The 26,391-nt window shown below is 39.4% G+C and overlaps 1 protein-coding gene across 1 annotated transcript; it reads left to right on the forward strand.

Annotated features, from left to right (window-relative positions):
- Positions 1–250: 250 nt before the first annotated feature.
- On the forward strand, positions 251–22,279 carry LOC124774953 (actin-like protein 6B). Its single transcript, XM_047249662.1, has 4 exons — positions 251–1,196; positions 13,162–13,413; positions 19,226–19,423; positions 20,241–22,279. The coding sequence occupies exons 1-4, from the start codon at positions 537–539 to the stop codon at positions 20,454–20,456; spliced, it is 1,326 nt and encodes a 441-aa protein (XP_047105618.1). The 5' UTR covers positions 251–536; the 3' UTR covers positions 20,457–22,279.
- Positions 22,280–26,391: the final 4,112 nt, after the last annotated feature.

Raw genomic sequence — 26,391 nt, forward strand, 5'->3', positions numbered from 1 at the left:
AAGAGCATTTTCATTTTTAATTTTAAAATTATTATAAAATGGAATCAATAAAACTGCTTGTTTCCATTTACGGGCGTATATCATTGTAATTGGTTCCCTATCGATACTAACAATCATATTTTCGATTAAAGAGGTATTTTTTTTTTTTTTGAAATAATTGTTAGAATGATCCATCCATGTGTCGATCACGAAACAACATCTCTTCATCGGGAAAGAGAATGTGATATTAGAGGCGGGCGTGCGTGGACTGAAGTGTCTGTGTAACGGCTTTGATTTGTGTATTGTGATGCACGATGTTTGTGTTAACCTATCTATTAGTAAACTGAAGGTGTGAAGTGTAGTGCGTTATTGGAAGTGAGTTCTTGAAATGTGGATAAGTGTTGTCAATATGATGTTGTATTGTGTACTACACAACTAACTTCTAAGACGCGAAAATCGAATCTTACGGAGGTTTATTCACAGAATTACGATACTCATTCTGCAAAGCGCGCCAAGAGAAACTTCTCCGATTCCCAGTTTATATTCCAACTTTCGCCATGAGTTCAGGAATGTTATATGGGGGCGATGAAATAGGAGCATTGGTCTTTGATATTGGTCATTATTCTCTCCGTGTTGGGTACGCACAAGAAGATACACCGAAAGCCGAGATTCCAGCCGCTGTCGGTATAGTGAAAGATGGGAATCAAACAGCATCAGTTAATACAGAATCGATGGAAACAGAAGACAAGAAAGTCGATCCCCAAAACATAACTTCATCAAACAAATATTACATCGATACGAACTACTTACATGTTGTTCGGCCCGGAATGGAAGTTGCTACTTACATGAAAGATTGTATGATCGATGACTGGGATTTATTCGAGCAAGTTCTGGATTATACGTACGCAAAATGCATACAATCCGAGTCTGAATATCATCCAGTATTAATGTCAGAGGCACCCTGGAACGTGCGAGCAAAACGTGAAAGACTGACGGAATTAATGTTTGAGAAGTATAACGTGCCTGCATTTTTTCTGGTGAAAAATGCAGTGCTAGCTGCATTTGCCAATGGGAGAGCGACGGGCATTGTCATAGACAGTGGAGCAACGCACACCTCTGCTGTACCAGTGCAAGATGGTTTTGTCTTGACTCAAGCCATTGTAAAATCTCCTCTGGGTGGAGATTATATTAGTATGCAGTGTAAAAATTTTTTGCAGGTATAATCTTTCATATTTTGGGTTTCATTGCTAACTGTAAGATAATGTTGTTGGGCAGAAGTGTAACGCTAGTGGTACTTTCTGTGTTGTGTTTATATACTTGTTTCTACCATATTTTTGCATGTGTTGTTGTGGTCTTCAGTCCAGAAACTGGTTTGATGCAGCTCTCCTTATGTTGAGAAATTTCCACTTTTAAACACTGTGGCTAGTAATAAGAGGCAGTAAAAACCTAGAGGATTTGTATTAATGAGTAAACTAAAAAGGTCAATAATTTGTACCCTCAGTTGTGTCACATTCACGTACCATTTTCATCCTTCACTTTATTGAGTATGCACCATGTTCCTCTGTTGATCTGGGTAGAGTGTAATGCTGGGCCATGCCGCCCCCCCCCCCCCCTTCAATAATCTTGGTTGTATTAAGTATGAACTGTAACTTGAGGCTTCGTACCATAGTGCTTTACAGATGTTTGTTGCCATTTTGTAGCACATTATTAGGTGGTATTGATGGCACTGCCTGCTTTGTTGGAGAATTGTGCTGTTGCTGTTTTTATCTTTTTGCACTGTTTTGCCTATTTATAGCTTCTGAGTAATACACAATGTTGCTATTGTTTATTACGATTATTTATCAACTTATGTATTCTAAACTGGAGCCATTTTACTTTGTATGTATCATTGTTTCCAGCAAATTCCTCTGAGATTTTTTTAAAATAGGACTAAGACTAGGAATTTTTTGGGCAAGGCATTGCACCCTTAAAAGTACTTTATTAGAGAGCCATTTATGTCGTATTGTTCAGGATGTATAATAAGATGGATATTACTGTTTAAATTAGGTATCTTGTAGCAGTGTCTCCAATTTTGGTCAACATTATAATCAGGCATACGAACACTGAAGCGATCAGTGTCTTACTTTATGGACTGTAGTATGTAAATGTTTCCACTTTCTTGACTATTTGCTGAAATTAAGATCTTCAGAAGTGTTGTTTGTTAAAGAATTTTTTTTTGTTCAGGTAACATTTCATGTAACTGCTTTGTGTTACACTTAATATTTGATTCTGATATTTTTTTCAGTCATTACGTTTGCTTCATAAAAATTGTGTTAACAATTTTCTTGTTTAGTTATGTGGACTTTTGACACTGTGTAACATTTTAATTCTATGTTAAATGTCATTGCAAGAGAGAAGAGACTGCTCCTTTCAGATAGCAGCAACAGTGTTGCCTATCTTCATATCCCCATCTTACATACAAACATGAACTGACAACATTGACCCCTCTCGTGTGTATCCACCGATCACTGTTATTTTGACCCAAGTATAATGGTACATTGAACATATACTGTACTGGGAAACGTGAACTCCACCAACGGAATTTTAGAGATTGCTTGGCATATTTTCCGAGTTTTGATATATGGGGCATCTCTGGTGACACATTGCAGAGTAATAATGTAATTATGATTTATTAGGTTGGTCACCAAAAGTACCTTTTGTAACTTAATGTGAAAACTCCTTCATAACAGTGAAGCAATCTTTACTGTAACAATATCACAAAATTGTGTAACATATGACAAAGAGTAATGTAACAACCCTCAGGTGCAAAAATACTTTAGAGTGGTTGCCATTGCCTCAAGGACAGCTCAGCATTCAGTGAACCTGCATGCAAGTTGTGTATGGCGAACTGTTCATCATTAACTCTACCACTGTTAATGTACAACTAACACTGCTGCAGAAAGTAACCAGAGACAGAACCGAGCAATACTGAAAGCAAACTTGAAGGCGAAGAGTGAAGCCTCACAGTTGTCAACAGCAAGTACTGTGGGTGAAGGGAACAATTTTGTTTCCAAACAAGATACCAACACATTCTATTGACATTTTCACTGTTGTGCAGTATTTTCAGCGCATAAAGATAAAAAGCAAAATGGAGGTAATAAATCAAGCTAAATTCAATTACTCCACTGTGAGCCACTAAAGATCATGGGTTCTTCATAAGAAAACATTCCATGAACAAGTTCTGAAATTTTGTTGGTGGAGTTCTGATTCACATTGTGCAAAGAAGGGCAGCATGAGTGGTCACAAGTTTGCTTGACTCACACAAGAGCATAATGAACGTGCTGCAAATTCTGACTTGGTAGGTACTTAATACAGACATCAATTGGCCACAAAAGCCTACACAGGGCCTACACTTCAACACCAGTAGTAGGTGGTTAATCTAGGAAGGTACTACATTCCTTTATGTTTCACTCACATATGGACTGCAAAGTCAAGATCAGACTAATTACAACATGCACAGAGGCATTAATGGAGCTTCTTCATAAGCAAATGGAATGGTTAGAAACCATAATAGTTGTTACAATTGAAAGTACGCTCTGACGTGTACGTCACAGTGGTTTGGAGAATTGATGTAGATGTAGAAAGCATTCACTGCACATAGGTACTTACCAGCGAGACCTGTGGATATGAACCCTATAAATAGGAGTAGTTTCATCAGTGTGATTTGGATTTGGCATTGTGTACTCTCCTGGGCCAATTCTTCATCTCAGAATAGCACTCCGCATTCAGCATCCTGAATTTTTTGTTGTGTATGTACCAATCTCAGTTCTCCTCTATAATGGCTGCCCTCTATAGCCCCCTCTGGTGCCGCGGTAGTTATTTCCTGTCATCCCATTATGTATTCTAGTTAGTATTTTCCACATATTCTTGCTTACACCCATTCTGCAGAGAACTCTTTACTTCTTAGCCTATCAATTCACTTACATCTCAGCATCATTCTGTAAAAGCACATCTCATATGCCTTGATTCCCTTCTTTTCTTATTTTCCCATAGTCCATGATTCACTTCCATAAAATGCTGTGCTCCAAATGTATATTCTCTGAAATTTATTCCCCAAATTGAGGCTTATGTTTGATACAAACAGACTTAATGATATCAATATAATGGAAGGAAACATTCCACGTGGGAAAAATTATATATAAAACCAAAGATGAGGTGACTTACCGAACAAAAGCGCTGGCAGGTCGATAGACACACAAACAAACACAAACATACACACAAAATTCAAGCTTTCGCAACGAACTGTTGCCTCATCAGGAAAGAGGGAAGGAGAGGGGAAGACGAAAGGAAGTGGGTTTTAAGGGAGAGGGTAAGGAGTCATTCCAATCCCGGGAGCGGAAAGACTTACCTTAGGGGGAAAAAAGGACAGGTATACACTCGCACACACGCACATATCCATCCACACATACAGACACAAGCAGACATAGCGGAACTAAGGTAAGTCTTTCCGCTCCCGGGATTGGAATGACTCCTTACCCTCTCCCTTAAAACCCACTTCCTTTCGTCTTCCCCTCTCCTTCCCTCTTTCCTGATGAGGCAACAGTTTGTTGCGAAAGCTTGAATTTTGTGTGTATGTTTGTGTTTGTTTGTGTGTCTATCGACCTGCCAGCGCTTTTGTTCGGTAAGTCACCTCATCTTTGGTTTTATATATAATACAAACAGACTTCTTAGACAAGATGTGCTCTCTTTGCTTGTCCTAGTATATGTCTTGTGACCTGTTTGCTTCATCCATTGTGCCTTATTTTGCATGCATTGTTGCAGAATTACTTTACCTTGTCTTCTAAGTGGTCCTCATACTGATGCTATGCTTGTAGCTATCTCATTTCTGCAACTCTCCATTAATTTTGTCATTCTTTGGTTTACTCACAATATACATTTTATGTCCAATGGACTGTTAATCCCATTCAACAAAAAATATTCTCCTTTACTTTTGTCATTCTTCAGTTTACTCATAATCCAAACTCTGTGCTCAGTGGACCGATAATCCCATTCAACAAGTCCAGTAATTTTACCTTCATAGAGAATACGTTTGCAATCAGTAAATTGTGTAATTGATATCCTTTTGCCTTTAATTTTAATTCCACTCATGCACCTTTGTATTTCCTTCATTGCTTCTAGAATATACAGGTTTAAAAGCTAAGGAGAAAGGCTGTATCCGTGTGTTACACCCTCTTTAATTTGAGCACTGTCTATTATCAAACGCCTTTTCTAGGAAAACAAACCTTCTCAATTTGTTGTTGTATATATTCAGTATTACATGTCTTTCTCTATAGTTTATCCCTTTTTTGTCATATTTTCAAATCTTGTGCACTAATTTAAATTGTTGACATGTTTTCCAGATTGACAAACCTGATTAAGGATTGTTGATTTTTCTGGCCCCTATTGTCAAGTGCAAAGTCAGAAATCGCTCTCTGGTTCTTTTGTCTGTAACAAAACTAAACTGGTTATTAGCTAACATATCCACATGTTTCTCTTCCATTTTCTGTATATAATTCTGTTTATCAGTGTGGATGGTAGAATTTTCAGGATGACTGGGCAATCATTCTTACATTTATCTATCATGGCTATCTTCAGATTTATGTGGATGATTTTCTTCTAAAGGTCCAAAATCACATCTCCAGTCTCATAGCTTCCACACAGTAATTTCAGTAATCATTTGGTTGCCACTATCCCAATTAAACCATTTGGTAATATTGATATCACTCGTAACACACACAAACAGACACAAATAACAAGAAAAATATTTTCTTACCAGTGTAGGTAGAACAAACTCCACGCTACTTAACAGTCATAATAGAGCATAATTACTAACAACATAACCCAAAAATTCATTTAAAAGATGCAATGCTAATTTTTATGTACAAGAAGCATTCAATTATGCATATAAAAACACATGCCATACATACTTCTGTAGGAAAGGCCTGGTGAAATGTAAATACTTCAGAAATAAAGCAGACTACCCGCAAAAAGCAGAAGCATTGACTCATTGACTGGCACACACAAAAAAGAAAGAAAACTTAATAGCTTTCAGAGTAATACCGTCACAATTTAGAGTACAAATACACACTGAAAATCCAGGCTGGCTGTGTTGCTACCACTGAAAGAATTTCTGGTCTTACTGACCAACATTTTTCGCCAACTGCTTGAAACCTAATCTCCCAACATCAAAGATACTAAGTACTTCATTCACTGACTCTCCATCCTTTACTTTCTGGGTGCCTACGTGTGTCTGTTGATGCCATCTCCATGTACACCAGCATCTTCATGTACATGGCCTTGCCACTACCGAAAACTTTTACTCCCAATGTTCTTCAGCCTCTAAACACACTATCTCATTTCTTATACGCATTATCAGCTACATCCTGACACGCATTTACTTTTCTTTGAAGGGATGTATACAAACAAATCCATGGCCCAGCCATGGGTACCCACATGGCACCCTCCTATGCCAAACTGTTAATGGACCATCTTCACAACCTCAACCCCTTCTCTCCCATCTGCTTCACCTGCTCATCTCAACCCAAAGTTCCACATTCCTGGATACTGACTTCCACTTCTCTGACTGCTCCATCCACACCTCTGTCCACATTAAACCCAATAACCACCAACAGTACTTGCCTTTTGACAGCTGCTGTCCCTTCAACATAAAAGAAATCCCTCACATGCAGCATGGCCACCTGTAGATGACATATCTGCAGTGACAAGAACACCCTTTCCCAGTATGCTGAAGCTCTCATGAAGGCCTTCACAGATGGGCACTACCCCAGATGCCTAGTCTGCTGTCAGATTTCCCCTGCCATATCCTCATACACTTTCAATCCTCCCACCATCCACTAGAGTTAGATACAAATAATCTCCCTCCTGGTCACACAATATCACCTTGGACTGGAATGACTGAACCATTTCCTTTGTCGGGGCTTTGATTATCTGTTATCATACCCTGAAATGAGGGACATCCTACCAAAGATCAGTCCTACCCTTCCTAAAGTAGTGTTACATTGCCCACCCAATCTACACCTTATCCAAGTCCAACCACATGTGACTCCCAATGCACTGCTGTAAGGTCATATCCCTGTGGAAGACCCGGGTGCGAGATCTGCCCAATCCATCCATCCAGCACTTCCTACTCAAGTCCTGTCATGGGCTTTTCCTATTGCATCAGATGCTGGGCCACCTGTGCAATCAGGTCTGTCATATACCAGATCAGCTGCAAACACACCACAGCTTTTCATGCCAGTTTGAATACAAATCAGCTGTCCACCATGATGAATGGCCAACCCCAAACTGTTTCCAAGAACAAAGTTGACCACCTGGTGCCACATCATGCAGCTGAGCATAACATACTCAGTTTCAGTGGCCACTTCACAGCCCAGGCCATCCGTATCCATCCCTCCACCACCAGCTTCTCTGAACTATAATCAGATTCTACATTTTTTTTTTCTTTTTCAAGCATACCTTGGTTTCTTATGATTATTGAAAAGTATATTTGATATTACTAGGCGAAAGTTGTTGCAGAACTCCACTACTACCAAGTTCATTATCTCCCTTCACTCTATCTTATGTTTCTATCTCTACTTACCTTTTCAGTCACTGTGATTTTTAGATTTTCATTTCTGACATACTGAGCTCCCCACACACTGTCCCATATACAAGGTTATTAGAGACGATTGAAGCTATTTCACAGATTTACTGTAGCCACATTGGTTGGCGTATTGTCATAGGGCTTTTGCACACACCATATGTGCCCTTAACCCCGGCCCTCTCCTGATTCTGCAGATATCATGCCAGTAATCAAGTTCTGCCCAGGTTCAGCGCAGCGTGTCTCTATTGGTCAGCTCAGAAGCACTACTGATCCCAGCTTGCATTTCCTGCAGGTTTGTTAGTGGGGGAATAAACACCAAATCTTGCACTTATCCCCACACACTGTTACAGCTTTTTTGGTGCGTGTTACCATTTTGGCTACTTGCTCACTGCAGCGATCTCATGGCAAAAATATGAAATGTGGCTGCAACAACATGTAACTTTTTGAGTTTTTTGAAATGAGTTCTGAGTTTTGTGACAGTATGTCAGCCAGTGTAGCGGTAGTGAATTTACGAAATCGCTTCGGTCTCTTATAATAATCTTGTACTTTCTGTCTCTTTATCGTGTATTTGTGACATCAGCACCTATATATCTGAACTTATCTGTTGACTTAGGTTTTATGTTGATTCTGATGAGAATAATCCCATCACTGAACTGTTCACAATGATTCATTCCTTACCCTACTTCCCCATTCATCTATGTGTATATCTGTACTCCTCAGGCCACCTGGCAGTGTGCTTCCCACCCCCTCCCCCTTTCTTGTTCCATTCGCAAATGGTATATAGGATTATGATTGTCAGTAAACCTCTGTATAAGCTCTAATTTCTCAAATTTTCTTGTTGTGGTCATTTCATCAGACATATTTGTCTGGCTATTCCCAGAACATACTGTCACTAAATTTCAGTAGTAAACCTTTCTTTGATGCACAATACCTATCTTGTAGTTTGTCACTGGAGTTTGGACATCTCCATAATGCTCTTACACCTACTAAATGATCCTGTGACAAAATCCACCCCTCTTCATTAGATCTTGTTTATCTTTCTTCTATTAACCCAACTTGGTAAAGGTCCCATACTGATGTGCAATACTAAAGAATTTGTCTAACTTCTTTCATTGAATTATATTTCCATAAGATTCTTCCTAAGAATCTCAGCCAGGCATTTGCTATTCCTATTGCCTGTACATGGTCCTTCCATTCAAGGTCACAAAGGGGTGGTTACTACTAGATACTTTATGGTGGTTACTATTTCCAGCAATGTGTCATCAATAGTATAACTATACAGTAGTCGAGTTCTCCTGTGTACTTGAAATATGTTAGATTTATTTATTCAGGGCCAACTGCCAGTCCTTGCACTATTCATTGATCCTCATAATACATGAGTATAAAACATGCTGTATAATTCTACAACAGATCGATATCAGTGATTTAGACTTATAATTGTTTGCATCTTTCCTAAGACCCTTCTTGAAAACAGGAATGACAGCACCTTACTTCCAGTTGCTGGGTATCTTTCTACATCTACATCCATACTCTGCGAGCCACCTGACAGTGTGTGGCGGAGGGTACCTTGAGGACCTCTATCGGTTCTCCCTTATATTCCAGTCTCATATTGTTCATGGAAAGAAAGAGTGTCGCTATGCCTCTGTGTGGGCTCTAATCTCTCTGATTTTATCCTTGTGGTCTCTTCGTGAGATATACGTAGGAGGTAGCAATATACTGCTTGACTCCTTGGTAAAGGTATGTTCTCGAAACTTCAACAAAAGCCCGTATCGAACTACTGAGTGTCTCTCTTGCAGAGTCTTCCACTGGAGTTTATCTATCATCTCTGTAACACTTTCGCAATTACTAAATGATCCTGTAACGAAGAGCGCTGCTCTCTGTTGGATCTTCTCTATCTCTTCTATCAACTATCTGGTACGGATCCCACACCAGTGAGCAGTATTCAAGCAGTGGGCAAACAAGTGTACTGTAACCTACTTCCTTTGTTTTCGGACTGCATTTCCTTAGGATTCTTCCAATGAACCTCAGTCTGGCATCTGCTTTACTGACAATTTTATATGGTCATTCAATTTTAAATAACTTCAAATTTCTACTCCCAGATAATTTATGGAATTAATTGCTTCCAGTTGCTGACCTGCTATATTGTAGCTAAATGATAAAGGATCTTTCTTTCTATGTATTCACAGCACTTGTCTACATTGAGATTTAATTGCCATTGCCTGCACCATGCGTCAATTCGTTGCAGATGCTCCTGCATTTCACTACAATTTTCCATTGTTACAACCGCTCGATATACTACAGCATCATCCTCAAAAAGCATCAGTGAACTTCTGATGTTATCCACAAGGTCATTTATATACAGAGTTATTACAAATGATTGAAGCGATTTCACACCTCTACAATAACTTTATTATTTGAGATATTTTCACAATGCTTAGCACACACATACAAAAACTCAAAAAGTTTTTTCAGGCATTCACAAATGTTTGATATGTGCCCCTTTAGTGATTCGGCCGACATCAAGCCGATAATCAAGTTCCTCCCACACTCGGCGCAGCGTGTCCCCATCAATGAGCTCGAAAGCATCGTTGATGCGAGCTCGCAGTTCTGGCACGTTTCTTGGTAGAGGAGGTTTAAACACTGAATCTTTCACATAACCCCACAGAAAGAAATCGCATGGGGTTAAGTCGGGAGAGCGTGGAGGCCATGACATGAATTGCTGATCATGATCTCCACCACGACCGATCCATCGGTTTTCCAACCTCCTGTTTAAGAAATGCCGAACATCGTGATGGAAGTGCGGTGGAGCACCATCCTGTTGAAAGATGAAGTCGGCGCTGTCGGTCTCCAGTTGTGGCATGAGCCAATTTTCCAGCATGTCCAGATACACGTGTCCTGTAACGTTTTTTTCGCAGAAGAAAAAGGGGCCGTAAACTTTAAACCGTGAGATTGCACAAAACACGTTAACTTTTGGTGAATTGCGAATTTGCTGCACGAATGCGTGAGGATTCTCTACCGCCCAGATTCGCACATTGTGTCTGTTCACTTCACCATTAAGAAAAAATGTTGCTTCATCACTGAAAACAAGTTTCGCACTGAACGCATCCTCTTCCATGAGCTGTTGCAACCGCGCCGAAAATTCAAAGCGTTTGACTTTGTCATCGGGTGTCAGGGCTTGTAGCAATTGTAAACGGTAAGGCTTCTGCTTTAGCCTTTTCCGTAAGATTGTCCAAACCGTCGGCTGTGGTACGTTTAGCTCCCTGCTTGCTTTATTCGTCGACTTCCGCGGGCTACGCGTGAAACTTGCCCGCACGCGTTCAACGGTTTCTTCGCTCACTGCAGGCCGACCCGTTGATTTCCCCTTACAGGGGCATCCAGAAGCTTTAAACTGCGCATACCATCGCTGAATGGAGTTAGCAGTTGGTGGATCTTTGTTGAACTTCGTCCTGAAGTGTCGTTGCACTGTTATGACTGACTGATGTGAGTGCATTTCAAGCACGACATACACTTTCTCGGCTCCTGTCGCCATTTTGTCTCACTGCGCTCTCGAGCGCTCTGGCGGCAGAAACCTGAAGTGCGGCTTCAGCCGAACAAAACTTTATGAGTTTTTCTACATATCTGTAGTGTGTCGTGACGATATGTCAATGAATGGAGCTACAGTGAATTTATGAAATCGCTTCAATCATTTGTAATAGCCCTGTATATTGTGAATAGCATCGCTCCTATGACACTCCACTGCGGCACGCCTGAAATCACTCTTACTTCAGAAGACTTCTCTCCATTGAGAATGACATGCTGCATTTTGTTATCTAGGAACTCTTCAATCCAATCACAATTTGGTGTGATAGTCCATATTCTCTTACTTTGTTCATTAAACAACTGTGGGGAAATGTATCAAACGCCTTGCAGAAGTCAAGAAACACAGCATCTACTTGGGAACCTGTGTCTATGGCCCTCTGAGTCTCGTGGACGAATAGCACGAGATGGGTTTCACACGATCGTCTTCTTCAAAATCCATGCTGATTCCTACAGAGTAGATTTCTAGTCCCCAGAAAAGTCATTATACTCAAACATAATACATGTTCCAAAATTCTACAAGTGATTGACATTAGAGATATAGGTCTATAGTTCGGCACATCTGTTCAACGTCCCTTCTTGAAAACGGGGATTACCTGTGCCCTTTTCCAATCTTTTGGAATGCTACGCCCTTCTAGAGACCTACGATACACCACTGCAAGAAGGGGGGCAAGTTCCTTTGCGTACTCTGTGTAAAATCGAACTGATATCCCATCAGGTCCAGCGGCCTTTTCTTTTTTTCTACAGTGCCCTATGATAAACTAGGGGGAGCAAGTTCTTTCACATAATTTCTGTAGAATCTTACAGATACCGGTATCTTATGTGGCTCAGAATATTCCACTGCTAAGCAACTGTACCTGCTTTTGCATTCCGTGGTCATATATTTCACCATATGCCACTTCAGCATTCTTGTGATGATTGAAAGGAGGGACTGCATTATGATCTTGTGTGGTGAAACAATTTCAGAAGACCAAATTGATAATGAATCTTACTCCCATTGTATCATTTTTATATACTATACATCCATTCAGCCTTTGTATTTCCCTTCTCAGATTTTCTACCTCCCTTGTCACATCAGACTTTTAACATTCCACACCTTGATTTTTAGGATGTTGCCAGATTGTTGTTGTTGTTGGACGGACTCTTTTTCTATGTGAGGCCAACATTAGATCACTATTTTTCTATTACTGACCACAATTCCTCTGCAAAACACATTACATTCTAGTGCATCAGTTCCCATTGCCTTCTGCATGCTTATGCCATTGATCGTTGCTGATTATTCCACCTTTTGTTTCCTGGCTGAAGGCAAGCAGCTTCCTTGAACCTCTCACTCCTCCACCTTTTGACAAGGCCTTTACCATAATGTGGAGGACTCCTTGTACCATAAGTCTTCACCTGCTACAGATATTCTTTTCTGTTTGAAATTGTACCAGTGGTTGGGATAAGTGAACCCAGAATACAAGAACTTCTTATTAGTAGCCAAAGACACTGCCATTAAACCACAGTAAACATTGATTTTTTTGTTGGTGTTGTTATGTCACACCAGCTTGTGCCAAACCCTCATCCAAGAGCTCTGTACAGCTCTTTTGCTGGAATGGGATTGGCAGATAATAGAGCTATTGATCCACTTTATGGATTGTATAACATGTTGCTGTAAAGTATGTATGGAAGCTAGTGGTAACCATCTTCTCATTCACAAAAGTTATCTTATGAAGACATTCCAGTTTTGTTACTTTTTCAAATAGCCTATGTGTGTCTTTCACTTCAAAGCATTTCTGATTACATATTTTGGACAATGTTTTAATGTACTCTCTTATAATCTGACTTGCAGTCATAGATATATAGCTACATATTTTCGGCAATTATTGCAACATTATTTCAACTTTTATAACTATAAAAAAGTCTGTAAATTTTAATTGATATGTGTATTTCTAAGGTTCTAAGCTGAGTTATTTCACATATTATATTTATCAATTTTCTTACAGGAAAGTGGCATAGAAATTGTCCCTCCATATATGATTGGCTCCAAAGAGGTTGTCAAAGAAAGGGAGAAGGCACGCTGGGTAAAAAAACGAAACCTACCAGAAGTAACGCCTTCATGGCATAATTACATGACAAAGAAAGTTGTCCAGGATTTTCAAGCTAGTGTATTGCAAGTGTCGGAAACTCCATATGATGAGAAAACTGTATCTTCTATACCGGCTGTTCACTATGAGTTCCCAGATGGGTACCATCAGGTAAGAAAATATATTTATAATATTTGAAAGTTGTTAGTAGTGTTGCCAATTCTCTGGAGGTAATACCTTAAATTTATTTTAAATTAATACTTTAATTTTGATATATCATTCCTATAATCTTCAAATGCTGCTGTGCTCTCTGGTGCTTATTAATTAGTACACAAACTTTGTACCATTGCTCTCATCATGATGGATAGTTCAACTTTCTGGCAAATCAAAACTATGTGCCTAACCGGGACTTGAAACTGAGACCTTATCTTTCAGAGGCTATTGTTCTACTGACAGCTATCCAATCACAATTTGTAACTCACCCTCACGGCTTTACTTATGCCAGTAACTCTTCTCCTACCATCCAAAAGTCAATCTCATGCTTACTTCTCAGAGCTAACAATACTGGAAGGAAGGAAGTTTGGAACATAGGAGAAGAGGTACCGGCGGAAGTAAAGCTGTATGAGCAAGCTGTGAACCGTGCTTGCATAGCTTACAGAGTAGAGCATTTGCCCTTGAGCGGTAAAGGTCCCAGGTTCGAGTCCCAGTTTGGCACACAGTATTGATCTACTAGAAAGTTTCAAATCAGTGCACACACCACTGTGGGGTGAAAATTCATATTGAATTATAAAGCATTATCTGTGGCTGTGGAATGTGTCAAAAAATATCAAATATGTGCTGTAGCAATACTAATGACCTCAGCAGTTGAGTCCCATAGTGCTCAGAGCCATTGCTAGAGCAATCATGGAGCACTTCTATAGATCATGTTGTCAAGTCACCAGAATTAATAAGTGCCATATATAATTTGTTAAGGGCATGTACTATGCTTACACCAAGTAAGATAAACTGGGTTACTTTATTCATCATCCTGTTAACCACTAAATATGAAACACTATCTTAAACTGATTTACTACACACTTTCCCATTGGAAAGCTGTTAACACCCCACACCAGCTCGGGGCAAATGCAGAACAGGAGATTTCTGTGAACTGTAAGCAGCTTAACTGTACTGGCAAATATTGTCACACCAGTTACCTTAGGGAAATGCTGTCCGGGCATGGGTATTAGAATTATGTTCAATCAGTTTGTATGTCTTAGGGGTCATCCAATAGTTTGACAATAATAAACTTATCCTGAAGTTTCGTCGTTTGCGAGACAGGTAGGCTAGTCAGACCGTGTGGCAGATTAACAACCGTGGGCTAGTACACGACCCAGTCAGAGTATGGTTTTTAGGCAGTTTTCCACATTCATTTAGGCAAATGCTGAGCTGATTCCCAGATTTATTGTCTGAGAATACAATAGACAAACAATTAAAATACAGTAACGCACAGAACATAGTTTAGATAATGACGAAGGAATGGTACTCACAACTTACCTCCCTATGGTTACATTGACAAAAATAAATAACAAGACAAAATTTGCCGAAACCTGCAAAAGCGGACCCCATAATAGATGGGACAGATGCTTGGGAAAAGAGAGAACACTTGATCTACATCTAGACTCCGCAAACTACTGTGAGGTACATCCCATTGGTCCATTAAGTGCTGGAAAAATGATTGAATGCCTCTGTGCATCCAGTAATTATTCTAATCTTATCTTCACAATCCCTATGTGAGAGATATGTAGGGAGTTGTAGTATATTCCTAGAGTAATCATTTAAAGCCGGTTCTTGAAACTTTGTTAACAGACTTTTTCGGGATAGTTTACATCTCATCTACAAGTGTCTTCCAATTCTGTGACACTTCCATGGATTATGACCGTTTGTGCTGACCGTCTGTGTATATATTGAATATCCCCCGTCAGATATTGGCTCCACACACTTGAGCAATATTCTAGGATGGTGAGCAATATTCTAGGAAGGGTTGTGTGGATTTGTAAGCAATCTCCTTTGTAGATTGAATGCACGTACCCAGTATTCTTCCAAGAGGCCGGGTCTACCACCTGCTTTACCCACAACTAAACCTATGTGATCATTCCATTTCATATCCCTGCAAAGTGCTACATCCAGGTATTTGTATTAGTTGGCCAATTCCAAATGTAACTCAACGACATTACAGTCATAGGACCCTTTTTTTCCATTTTCTGTAGTGCAAATTTTACATTTCTGAACATTTAAAGCAAGTTGCCAATCTCTGCACCTCTTTGAAATCTTGTCAAGATCTGACTATATATTTGTGCAGCTTCTTTCCAAATGTATTTAATTATAGGTAACTGCATCCTCTGCAAAAAGCCTGATTTTACTATTAATATTCTCTGGAACTCATTAATAAACAACATGAATAGTAAGGATCCCAACACACACCTGACGTTACTTCTACAGCTGGCGATGAGTCTTGAGTCTCCAGCCAAGATAACATGCTGGATCCTCTCTACCAGAAAGTCCTCAATCCAGTCAGAAATTTCACTTGATATTCTGTATGATCATACTTTTGACAATAAGCATAGGTGTGGTACTGCATCAAATGTTTTTTAGAAATCAAGAAATATAGCACGTACCTGATTGCCGTGATCCAAAGCTTTCACTATGACATGAGAAAAGTGCGAGTTGGGTATCACATGATTGATGTTTTCGAAATCCATGCTTGTTGGCATTGAGGCCTTCCTGTTCAAGATATCTGTTATGTTTGAGCTCAAATCGTTGTCAAGGATATGAATGGTAGTTTTGTGGATCACTTCTATTACCCTTCATGTAGATAGGCGTGACCTGTGCCTTTTTCTAAGAACTGGGCATAGATTTTTGTTTGAGAATCTGTGATAGATTATAGTTAGAAGAGCACCTAACTAAGCCACAAATTCAGTTTAAAATCTGACAGGGATTCTGTAGGACTCTGGAGCTTTGTTCAATTTTAATGATTTCAGCTGTTTCTCAACACCACTGACACTGATACTTACGACATTCATCTTTTCAGTGGTACGAGGATTTAATTGGGCCAATTCTTCTGGCTTTTGCTTTGTAAAGGAACTTATGAAAACAAAATTAAACATTTCAGCTTTTGCTTTGCTATTCTCAATTTCAGTTAATGTCTCATTCACTAGGATCTGGACACTAATTTTGGTGCCACTAACAGCCGATACATATGACCAGAATTTCCTTGGGTTCTGTGAAAGATCACTTGACAGTATTCTGCTGTGATGTCATTGAAGTCATCGTGCATTGCTCTCTTGACAGACAAATGCATTTCATTCAGCATATCTTTATCTACAGCCTTTTACACTTAATTTTACATTTATTATGCAGTAATCTCGGTTTCTTTACAAGTTTCTTTACCAAGACTGTATACCATGGAGGTTCCCTCCCATTGTGAAGTGTCCTACTGGGTACATCTCTATCCAGTGCATGATCAACTATTCTTTTAAACATAAGCCAGAGTTCCTCCACATGCTCCTTTCCTGTGCTAAAAGTTTCAAGTTCCTCATTGAGATATGACACTACTGATTTTTTTATCTAGTTTGCAGAAAAAATATATTTTTCTGCTTGTTTTAGTTGTCCTTCATACTTTGATAATCATTGGTGCCACAACAGTGTCATGATCACTGATACCAGTTTTGATATGAAAATTCTCAGAGAGGTCAGGTTGATTTGTTGCACTTAGGTCCAATATACTTACATGATGAGTGAGGTTCCTAACCATCTGTTCTAGGTAGCTTTCAGAGAACATATTTAGTCAAGTTTCGCAGCATGTCTTTGCCTACCACTAACAAAACTGTAATTTTGCCGATTCATCACTGGATGATTAAAGTCTCCACCAATGATTACAGTACGGGAAATTATGTGTAAGTGAACTGAAGTTATCTGAAGTTTTCAATTACATCAGGAGATGAGTCTGGTGGGTGATAGAAGGATCCAATTATCATTTTGTGCCCATCCCTGATACTGAGTCTTGCCCAAAACAATCTCACCTGCAGCATCAATTTCTACCTCTGTGGCTTTAATGGCCATATAACTGTGTTTCTAAAGACTGTGAAGGGGCCATACAATTTTATTTGTTATTGTTAGCAGCATTATGTTGTAATTATTGACAATATGGAACATGGTTGCTCTCATCTCCCTCCATATGTAACTAGACATCAGGCCCTGCAGGCTTCCGTATTGCGCTCTCTCTCTCTCTCTCTCTCTCTCTCTCTCTCGCTCTCTCTCTCTCTCTCTCTCTCTCTCTCTAACTCCCCCTCTCCCTTTCCCCCCTCCCCCCCCCCCTTGCTGCCTGACTGCCTCCTTCCCTCTCTTCCTCCTTGCATTGGATGAATTTTGACATATCCATAGCAGTGGGCATGAAACTTAAGTCACCCGAGGCAGTCTTTGAACAGTGATTACCTCGTAAAAACGGCTACAAAAACAAATCAAAAAGTGTACATGTTCTGTATATCAGATAGAGAGGAAATGATATCTCTCAAACAGGAGCTAAAAGTACTTTATTCAGATGGTGAACGTATAGAAGAGATATGCACAAGTTCTGTATCTTCATCTGCATTTATATTCTGTGAGCTAATGTAAAATTCATTTACATATTAGCGATTATCTTTCCTTTTCAATGTGTATATTGGGCAAGGGAAAATTACTGTCTGTACACATAATAGTGCCTCTTATCTTATTCTCATAGTACCTACATGAGAGCTACATTGGAGGCAGCATAATGATTCTCCTGTTTCCCCCCCCCCCCCCCCCCCCCCCCCAAAATACAGCCTGTCTAAATCTACCCAGCAGTATTTTGTGACAATTATGTCATCTTTTTTTCCAAGGATTACCTTTAAAGTTTGCCAAGCATTTCCATACACTTTCACGTAGGCTGACCAATCTATTACAATCCTAGCAGTGTGTTTCTGAATTTGTTCAGTATCTGTTGTTTTGTCTATGTGTCAAGTGCTACAAGCACTGGAGCAATACTGTACAATTGGTCACAGTCGTGTCTTGTACGCAATTCTCGTATCTGAGTCTTCGATTTGCTGTCACTAATACTGGTTTTACATGATGGTGCCATTTAATATTGTTTCTTGCCATTTAATATTGCTTCTTAGTATATAAAATGATACACTCAAAATTGTTCAACATGAATCTGTTAATTGGACACTATCGGGTTCCTTCTCTCTGTAATAAACATTGTCTTCCATTTATCTGTGTTTAAAGAGAGCTTCCATTCGTTACACCAAGTGGAAATTTTGGCCAAGGTTTTCTGGAATTTCTTATGATCATCCAGCAGTTGCACATTTCTGTACACAACAGCATCATTGCTTTTAAATGTTTATGTATCAACAATATTAGGAAAAGGACAGATTGCTATTCACCATAAAAATGACCCGTTGAGTTGCAGACAGGCACAACCAAAAGGCTTGTTACACATTATAGCTTTCAGCCAATCTTCTTCCGCAAAGAAAATACACATACATTCTCACAAGCAAGCACACCTCATGCACATGTGATCGCTACCAGCGGTAGTTCCAGTTGAGAGTGTAATCTGTATTTCCAATACAAATACGTATGTTGTCAAAAATTTTCATACTCTCTCCAAGTAAATAGACAATCAAGCTCTAGAAAAATATGTGTCCTGTAGAAGACTTCAAGGGTGGCAGAGAACCCCTTAGTATACAAACAGCATCCAGAAGCTGCTTGAATCCTGTTGTCAAGTAAGTACAAAGAAAAGTATAAAACAACTGACAGGGAGATGTTAATTGACATGTTTCACTACCAGAAGGGCAATTTGTGAAGCCTTCAATAACTACCGTAGTAAAATATTATTAAAAAAAAAAACTTCCAGCCCATAGTAGGAAAAAAGTTGATAGGTACATACCGTATGATTATAATGTGCTGTGCTTTCATGTATCATTTTCAGGATTTTGGTGGAGAAAGATTTCGCATCCCAGAAGCATTGTTTGATCCAAGTGTGGTACAAACTAGGGGTGGCTTGGTTGGCCACACCATGTTAGGAGTTGCCCACATTGTTACGACAAGCATGGGAATGTGTGATGTCGATGTAAGGCCTGCATTATATGGAAGCGTGGTTGTAACTGGTGGAAATTCGCTTCTGCAGGTAGAGTATTTTATGTGTAAAGATCATGTTGTTCCTTTATTACATATTTATACGCTATATAGAGCTGGATATGGGGAAGTGACAATAGTATCATTAAAGACAAAACACACACACGCAGTATTTAATGTTAAAAATGTTTCGTTAATCTTTCTTTCAGTTCACTCTTTTTGTCTTCAGCTAAGGTTGCAGGCAATGTTAGTGAACAAGCAGTGATTTCATAAAAAGAATACTGTTGAATGGAGGGAGCCAGTCATGTTGCAACTTTGTTATTGAAACATGGAGCTATGAATTGATTATTAGTAAAGTTCAGTACAAGTAGTATTGTCAGACTGCAAATGATGTAACTATTTGAGGAAATAATGACCCAACATTGAGCGACTATCATCTATGTTTCATTACTTTAATAAGAAAATCATGCCTTATTTATTGATTAGTTATATTAATTTTGATTACACCATGTAATGTAATTTTTGCTGTCTTGTTACTAGATTTCAGATTAGTAGATTCTGTTGCCCTCTTATGTTTTATATGTAAAACAGAGAGTGGTTAGTTTATTTCCCACTGTCTTATGTCACATAAATCTTAAAATAACGGGTGAGTAATTCATCAGAATGCTGAAATCATTTCACATCAAATGTGTATCAAAGCTTTCTCGAGATTGCTGGGTGGGGATGTGCATTCGCAAGCATGTGTGAGCACACCTGTGGACCTTGTGTGTGAATTATATTTGTGGAAGTATGATAATTTTCTAGTCATAGAAATGAAATAGTGTGATAAAAGTTCTTCGTGTATTCTGACACTGAAATTCTTCCTACAGGGTTTCTCAGAAAGACTGAACCGTGATCTTTCACTTCGCATTCCTTCTAGCATGCGCCTAAAAATGATCACAGCAAGTGGTACTGCTGAACGGCGTTTTGGAGCTTGGATTGGAGGCTCAATTCTTGCTTCTATTGGTACATTCCAGCAGATGTGGATGTCAGCACAGGAATATGAAGAAGGTGGCAAAGGGCAGGTGGAACGGAAATGCCCGTAGACTTTTTCACTGTAGCTTATATTGTATAACATGAGGAGTACAAATAATTTACAAGTGTGCCTGCATTCTTGTATGTGAAAACATTTCATTTCATATATGCTTGTCTTTGTACGTGCTTAAAACCTTTATGTTACTCACTGAACGAGATTTGATAATTTCCAAGTATTAAAATCTTAAATCAGTTAAACTGTGCGGCATTGGAATCCCACTGGATATACTGTATAACAACTTTTACATATTATCTCCCAAATGATGTAGTGGGATAACTTTATGATTTCAGGTTAGCGACTATTGGTAATGCAATGGATCACTTTCTGTTAAATACATGATAGTATGTTGAACAGATAATGGGCGGCCACCTAATCCATGAAATGCAGACGAAACAGAATATTTTGAGATAGTTTACGTGTGATACTTTATCATTGCAGTGAGATCTAAAATGCTTTATTATGATGAAATAATTTAATATCTGGCTCCTTATTAGATGCGCGAATGTACTTTGTGAAGCTTGCCATCAGACATGTAGTTTCACTCACATGTTGCCAGTTTTGGCATCATTGTTCTTAAGTGTATTACTAAAGTGTCCCAAAGTGGTTTTCTGAGATGTTTCCCATATTGCATAACACAATTTTCAAAGTTAGCAGTAATTTTTAAGCATATTTATTCCAGTCTTCTGGCTAGCAATTGGATCCATTGTGGTTGAGCTAATAAATTTGTTAGTACCACCCCTTTTAATGACGCTGCTCATATTTCTTATTGTTCCTTATGGTGGTCATTTCTTCAACATTGTACTTATTTTTTGTAATCTCATTTGTTATTCCTTGTTTATTTCAGCACACGTCCTCCACCTGATACAAAAATTACACAATATCACTTGTTACTTTTATGACAAGGATTGTTATCCTGCTAGCATTCTTGCCCCCTTAACATTTTAGTTACTACCACCACTGTTTTTCTGTGTGTTCACAACATTCTAGTACTATAATTATCTTAGGAAATACATATAGATATGTATTGAAGATTTTGACCATGTTCCCATTGTAAATACAAACACACGTATAACTCACCTTATTATTGACTTCCTACCTGACCTTGTTTTTTCTTTGTTTCCTTCATGCTATCATCAGCTGTTAGATTTATACCTGGTTTTCATTGAAATCTAACAAAATTTACCCCTAAAAATATTTTTGCAACACTGTTGGCATGCTGTGAGTTAATCAGCTCATAAACCATGGACAAAAAGAAACATTTGCTAGGAAATAGAGAAGAAGATTAAATTCTGAGTTGTTAAACATTCCATTTTATACCAGTAGCATTTCTATATCTCTGCCCCTCTCTGTATGTTCGTCTCCGCTCTGTTAGTTTTAGGTAACTTGAATAGTGAGTGCCTTTATTAGTTTTGCATATTATTTTCTCATAAGTATAAGAATGACATTGTTACAATGTTATCATGATGATTGGGAGATTTGAAGCCTTTTTACATGGTTGATGCAATACACAGCCATGTAATAGAATTTCTTTTATGTGAACCAGACCAAACAAAGTAGTCACAAGTCCAGTTATTGGAATCAGTTGTTTGACCAAGTGCTACATCATTTCCATCCCATCCACCTGTAACTTTCTTGTTGTAAATGTCGTGATACAAAAACACTTGTAATAACAAAAAGAACTTTGCATTAATCATTTCAGTGTTTAGCAAAAATCAAACAGTGGAAACCCCAGGTTGGAATATCAACAGTATTAGGAAAAGGATAGATTGCTACTCACTATAAAAATGACCCGTTGAGTTGCAGACAGGCACCATGAAAAGACTGTTACACATCATAGCTTTCAGCCAAAGCTTCTTCAACAAAGAACACACAATCTCTCTCTCTCTCTCTCTCTCTCTCTCTCTCTCTCTCTCTCTCTCTCTCTCTCTCTCTCACGTACACACACACACACACACACACACACACACACACACACACAAGCAAGCACACTTCGTGCACACATGACCACTACCACCGCCAGCACCAACTAGCTTAGGCCAAAAGCTGTGATATGTAATAGTCTTTATGTTGTGCCCATCTCCAACTCAACAGGTTGTCTCTTTGGGTAGTAGCAATCTATGCTTTTCCTGACATTGTTCATTACACTGTCTTGGTTTTTCAGGGCCACTTAAAGATCGGGAAGGCATAAATTTGCAAATATTTTTGCTCATTACAATATAAATATCTTTCTATCAGTACTACAACCTACAATCATGTAAGAGCTTTATTGTTATTATTAGTGTGTGTTATGTATTTTTACATATGTGATATGACGACCCATCATAAATATTAAAGAATTAGATTGATAAAGAGTTCCATAACATTTATGCTGGCTTCTCCTCCTGATTGCAAATAAAAATTAAATTTATTAGATTTATGTGTGAGAGTGAATTTTTTATCTATTCTTCATCACTAAAACCAAGAAATATTTCATTTTTTGTTCTCGAAATAACACTATAATCTAGCAGTTCTATTCATTTTTTCCAGTTTACATAACTACAACATTGATGACCTCCTTTATTCATTAAGTACAGCTTGACAATCATATGTTCTTTAGTTACACATGCACACTGCGATGACATTCTGTGCAAACATGAGAGAGAGGGGGGTATAAAGAGAGAACAGCTGCTTGCAGAAGAAAATTTGTCTAGAAACCAAAATGTGAACAGATCACTGTAAAGAAATAAGAAGTAGAATTTAGAGAACTGAACAAATGAAGATAAAAATAACTGTAATGATAAGCAAAATGCTCCAGGCTTGTCACTAGAGGACAAGAAGAAAGAAAAACCATATACAAAGAAAAGATAATGACAAGAAAAAAGAAAATGACAGCAACAGACCGGTTAACTAATAACATGAAAAGAAAAGATAGGTGAATGGCATCAAGGTTTTGGTGAAGAGGTAGGGTAAAAGTGGTACTACCTCAATTGCAATTAACATGAACAATGCACATTTACTCACTTTGTTTATTAACCGTGTATGTCACTTAAATGCAATACATTGTTGTGCCAATAATGCTTGTGGACTTTTTGAATATTTGTTTTGATGTTTGTAATCCCATTGTGAGTGAAGGATTTTTAAATGAAAAATTGTTGTGGTAGTTATTATCTCAGTCTGCGTAACTGCATAATTATTTTAAAGCTGGCTCCTCTGAGCAATTCTCTTTGAATAAGGGAATTACTAGGGTAGGTGAAGGGGTCCAGTGAGAACATGAATTTTGTTCAAGTGTTTCAAAAGTTAACACTTCATTTCTAGTCTTCATGATGACTTCTGTTAACATTGTCTTGGTATGGGAAGACTTTCCTGTGTAACCTTTTTCCTTGATATTTAACTCGGCTTTTGTTTAATATTATCCAGTTAGTGTTTTTTGTAATGTTGGAGAACTTCCCTAGTACCTCAAAACATAACACCAATAAGTAAGCCATTAGATTCCAGAATGAATTTTGGTTCTACAGGGTAGTGTGCACAGATTTGAAACTTTTCTGCTTGATTAAAAGTGTATGCAAGATCAAGATGGACATACCTGGGACTCGGGCCACAGATTCAAGTCTCAGTGTAAGACACACAATTTTAATCTGCCACGAACATTTCATGATGTTAGATGCTGTATGGAGATATCATTGTTTACTTGAGTACAAACATTAGTACAAACAAACGACCAAAATTTGACCTCTCTGTGGGTCAAGAGGTTAGAATAGGCCAGATGTATCCCTACCTGTCGTAAGAGGCGACTAAAAGGAGTCTCACATTTTTCGGCCCTATATGTTCAGGTCCCATTTTACGGTTTGACCTGTCACTTTCCAAATTCTACAGGAGTGCGGGACGCCTTATGTGGTGCATGAGTTATCCATAGTGCCCTTAGATTCGATCTCCTGAACCTCTTGTCATGGCTTCGCATCTCCACCTGGAATTCAGCTATTTGGTTGAGGACACTTTCCAGGGTATGTCATCTTCTTTCGTTGTCTCCTGTCATCTTTCACCCCCACGACAATATTAAATTTCTCTGTGCCCAATATCCAACATGGTAGCTAGACTGTTGTGGTGGGGCTGTCATGGCAACACAGGGATCGCACTGCTGATGCCTGAGCTGTAAACTTCACACGTATGTCAAGGAGGGGCATCAGGACTCCAGGCAACAGCCATCATGCCAGCTAGCCTTTGCTGTGGCTGTGTGGCGCCCATGGGGAGAGCCCCTGATTGGAGTGGGTGGCATCAGGCCAGATGACCCACAATGAAGTGGACTAAGTCATCTCTTGCTGGTGACCATACGGCACCAGCAGTATCTAAGAAGGGCAAGATCAAGTACAATGCTGACAGATATGACCCTAAATCATTTCCCTCCCTTGCTACACCATGGGAGGAACATAGGGCTACAGAAAGAAGAGAGCCATATTCGTCTTGGTATTTAGTCTGTAGCAGAATGGACAGGGACCGCTTTCTACCTACAAAGCCTCAATTTTTTGTTGAACATCTTGAGGATAAGTTTGCAGAAATGACAGCGCTGTCCAAGATGAGAAGCAGTGCAGTCTTGATTCAGACAGCGTCCCCAGCCCAATCCGGGTGTTACTTGCTTGTGTCCGTCCAGGTAATATTTCTGTTTCTGTCACTCCCCATAAAAGACCCAACATGGTTCAAGGGGTTATTTTCTATCGTGATCTTCTTTTGCAGTCTGATGAGCTCTGCGCCAATCTAGAATGGCGGAGTGTTTATTTCATCTGGCACGTTTGCAGGGGACCCAAAGACAACAAGGTTGCTACCCAAAGAGAAACAAGAGGGCAAGAAAACAAAGAAGTCTGCTAAGAAAAAGGACCCTCAAGATCTTACCATCCCTGAGGACCTGGATCTCACTGATGCCTCATCCACAATAGGAATGGATACAAATACTCAATCAGTGGCAGCAGGTGGCCCTGAGATGTAACCTGCCTCCATGTGTGCTTCATGCTTTCCCAGCCTCGCGATAACATCATCCTCCAGTGGAATTGCTGCGGTTTTTTCCACCACCTGGCTGAGCGACGCAACTGTTAAGCTTTACACCTACTTTCTGCATTGCCATCCGGGAAACATGGTTCCCGGGAATGCGGACCCCTGCCCTCCATGGCTATAGGGGATATTACAAGAACCGTAGTGACTGTAATAGATTGTCAGGTGGAGTTTGTGTCTAAGTCCTGAACTCAGTGTGCAGTGAACCTGTGTCCCTTCAAACCCCTCTTGAAGCTGTGGCTGTCGGGATAAGGACAATGCAGGAAATAACTGTCTGCAATGTAAATCTTCCTCCAGATGGTGCAGTATCCCTGAATGCATTGGCTACACTGATTCATCAACTCCCTAAACCTTTCCTACTTTTGGGAGATTTTAAGACCCATAACCCCTTTGGCTTGGCGTCGTGCTTACTGACTGAGGTAAAGATGTTGAACCTTTCCTGTCTCAACTCAACCTCTGCCTCTTAAATACTTGGGACCCCACACGTTTCACTGTAGCTCATGGCACTTACTTGGCCATTTATTTATCCCTCTGCAGCCCAGGACTTCTCTCATCTTTGCACTGGAGAGCCCACGATGGCTTGTGTGGTAGTGACCACTTTCCCATCTTCCTGTCACTCCCCCAGTGCCATCCCCCCTGACATCTACCAAGATGGGCTTTAAACAAGGCAGATTGGGAAGCTTTCAGCTCTGCTGTTACCATTGAATCTCCCCCACATGGTACCATTGGTGTGGTAGTTGAGCAGGTCACTAGAACGATTGTTTCTGCGGCAGAAAACACGATCCCTATGTTCTTTAGGGTGCCCCCGGTGAAAGTCAGTACCTTGGTGATTGCTGGAAATCGCTGGGGCCATTAAAGAGCATCTGCAAGCTGTACAGTAACATAAGCGGCACCCTTTCGTGATCAGCCAGCCTGGACCATCTGCT

This window comes from Schistocerca piceifrons, chromosome 2 (assembly GCF_021461385.2).
Source record: "Schistocerca piceifrons isolate TAMUIC-IGC-003096 chromosome 2, iqSchPice1.1, whole genome shotgun sequence".
NCBI classification, from domain to species: domain Eukaryota; kingdom Metazoa; phylum Arthropoda; class Insecta; order Orthoptera; family Acrididae; genus Schistocerca; species Schistocerca piceifrons.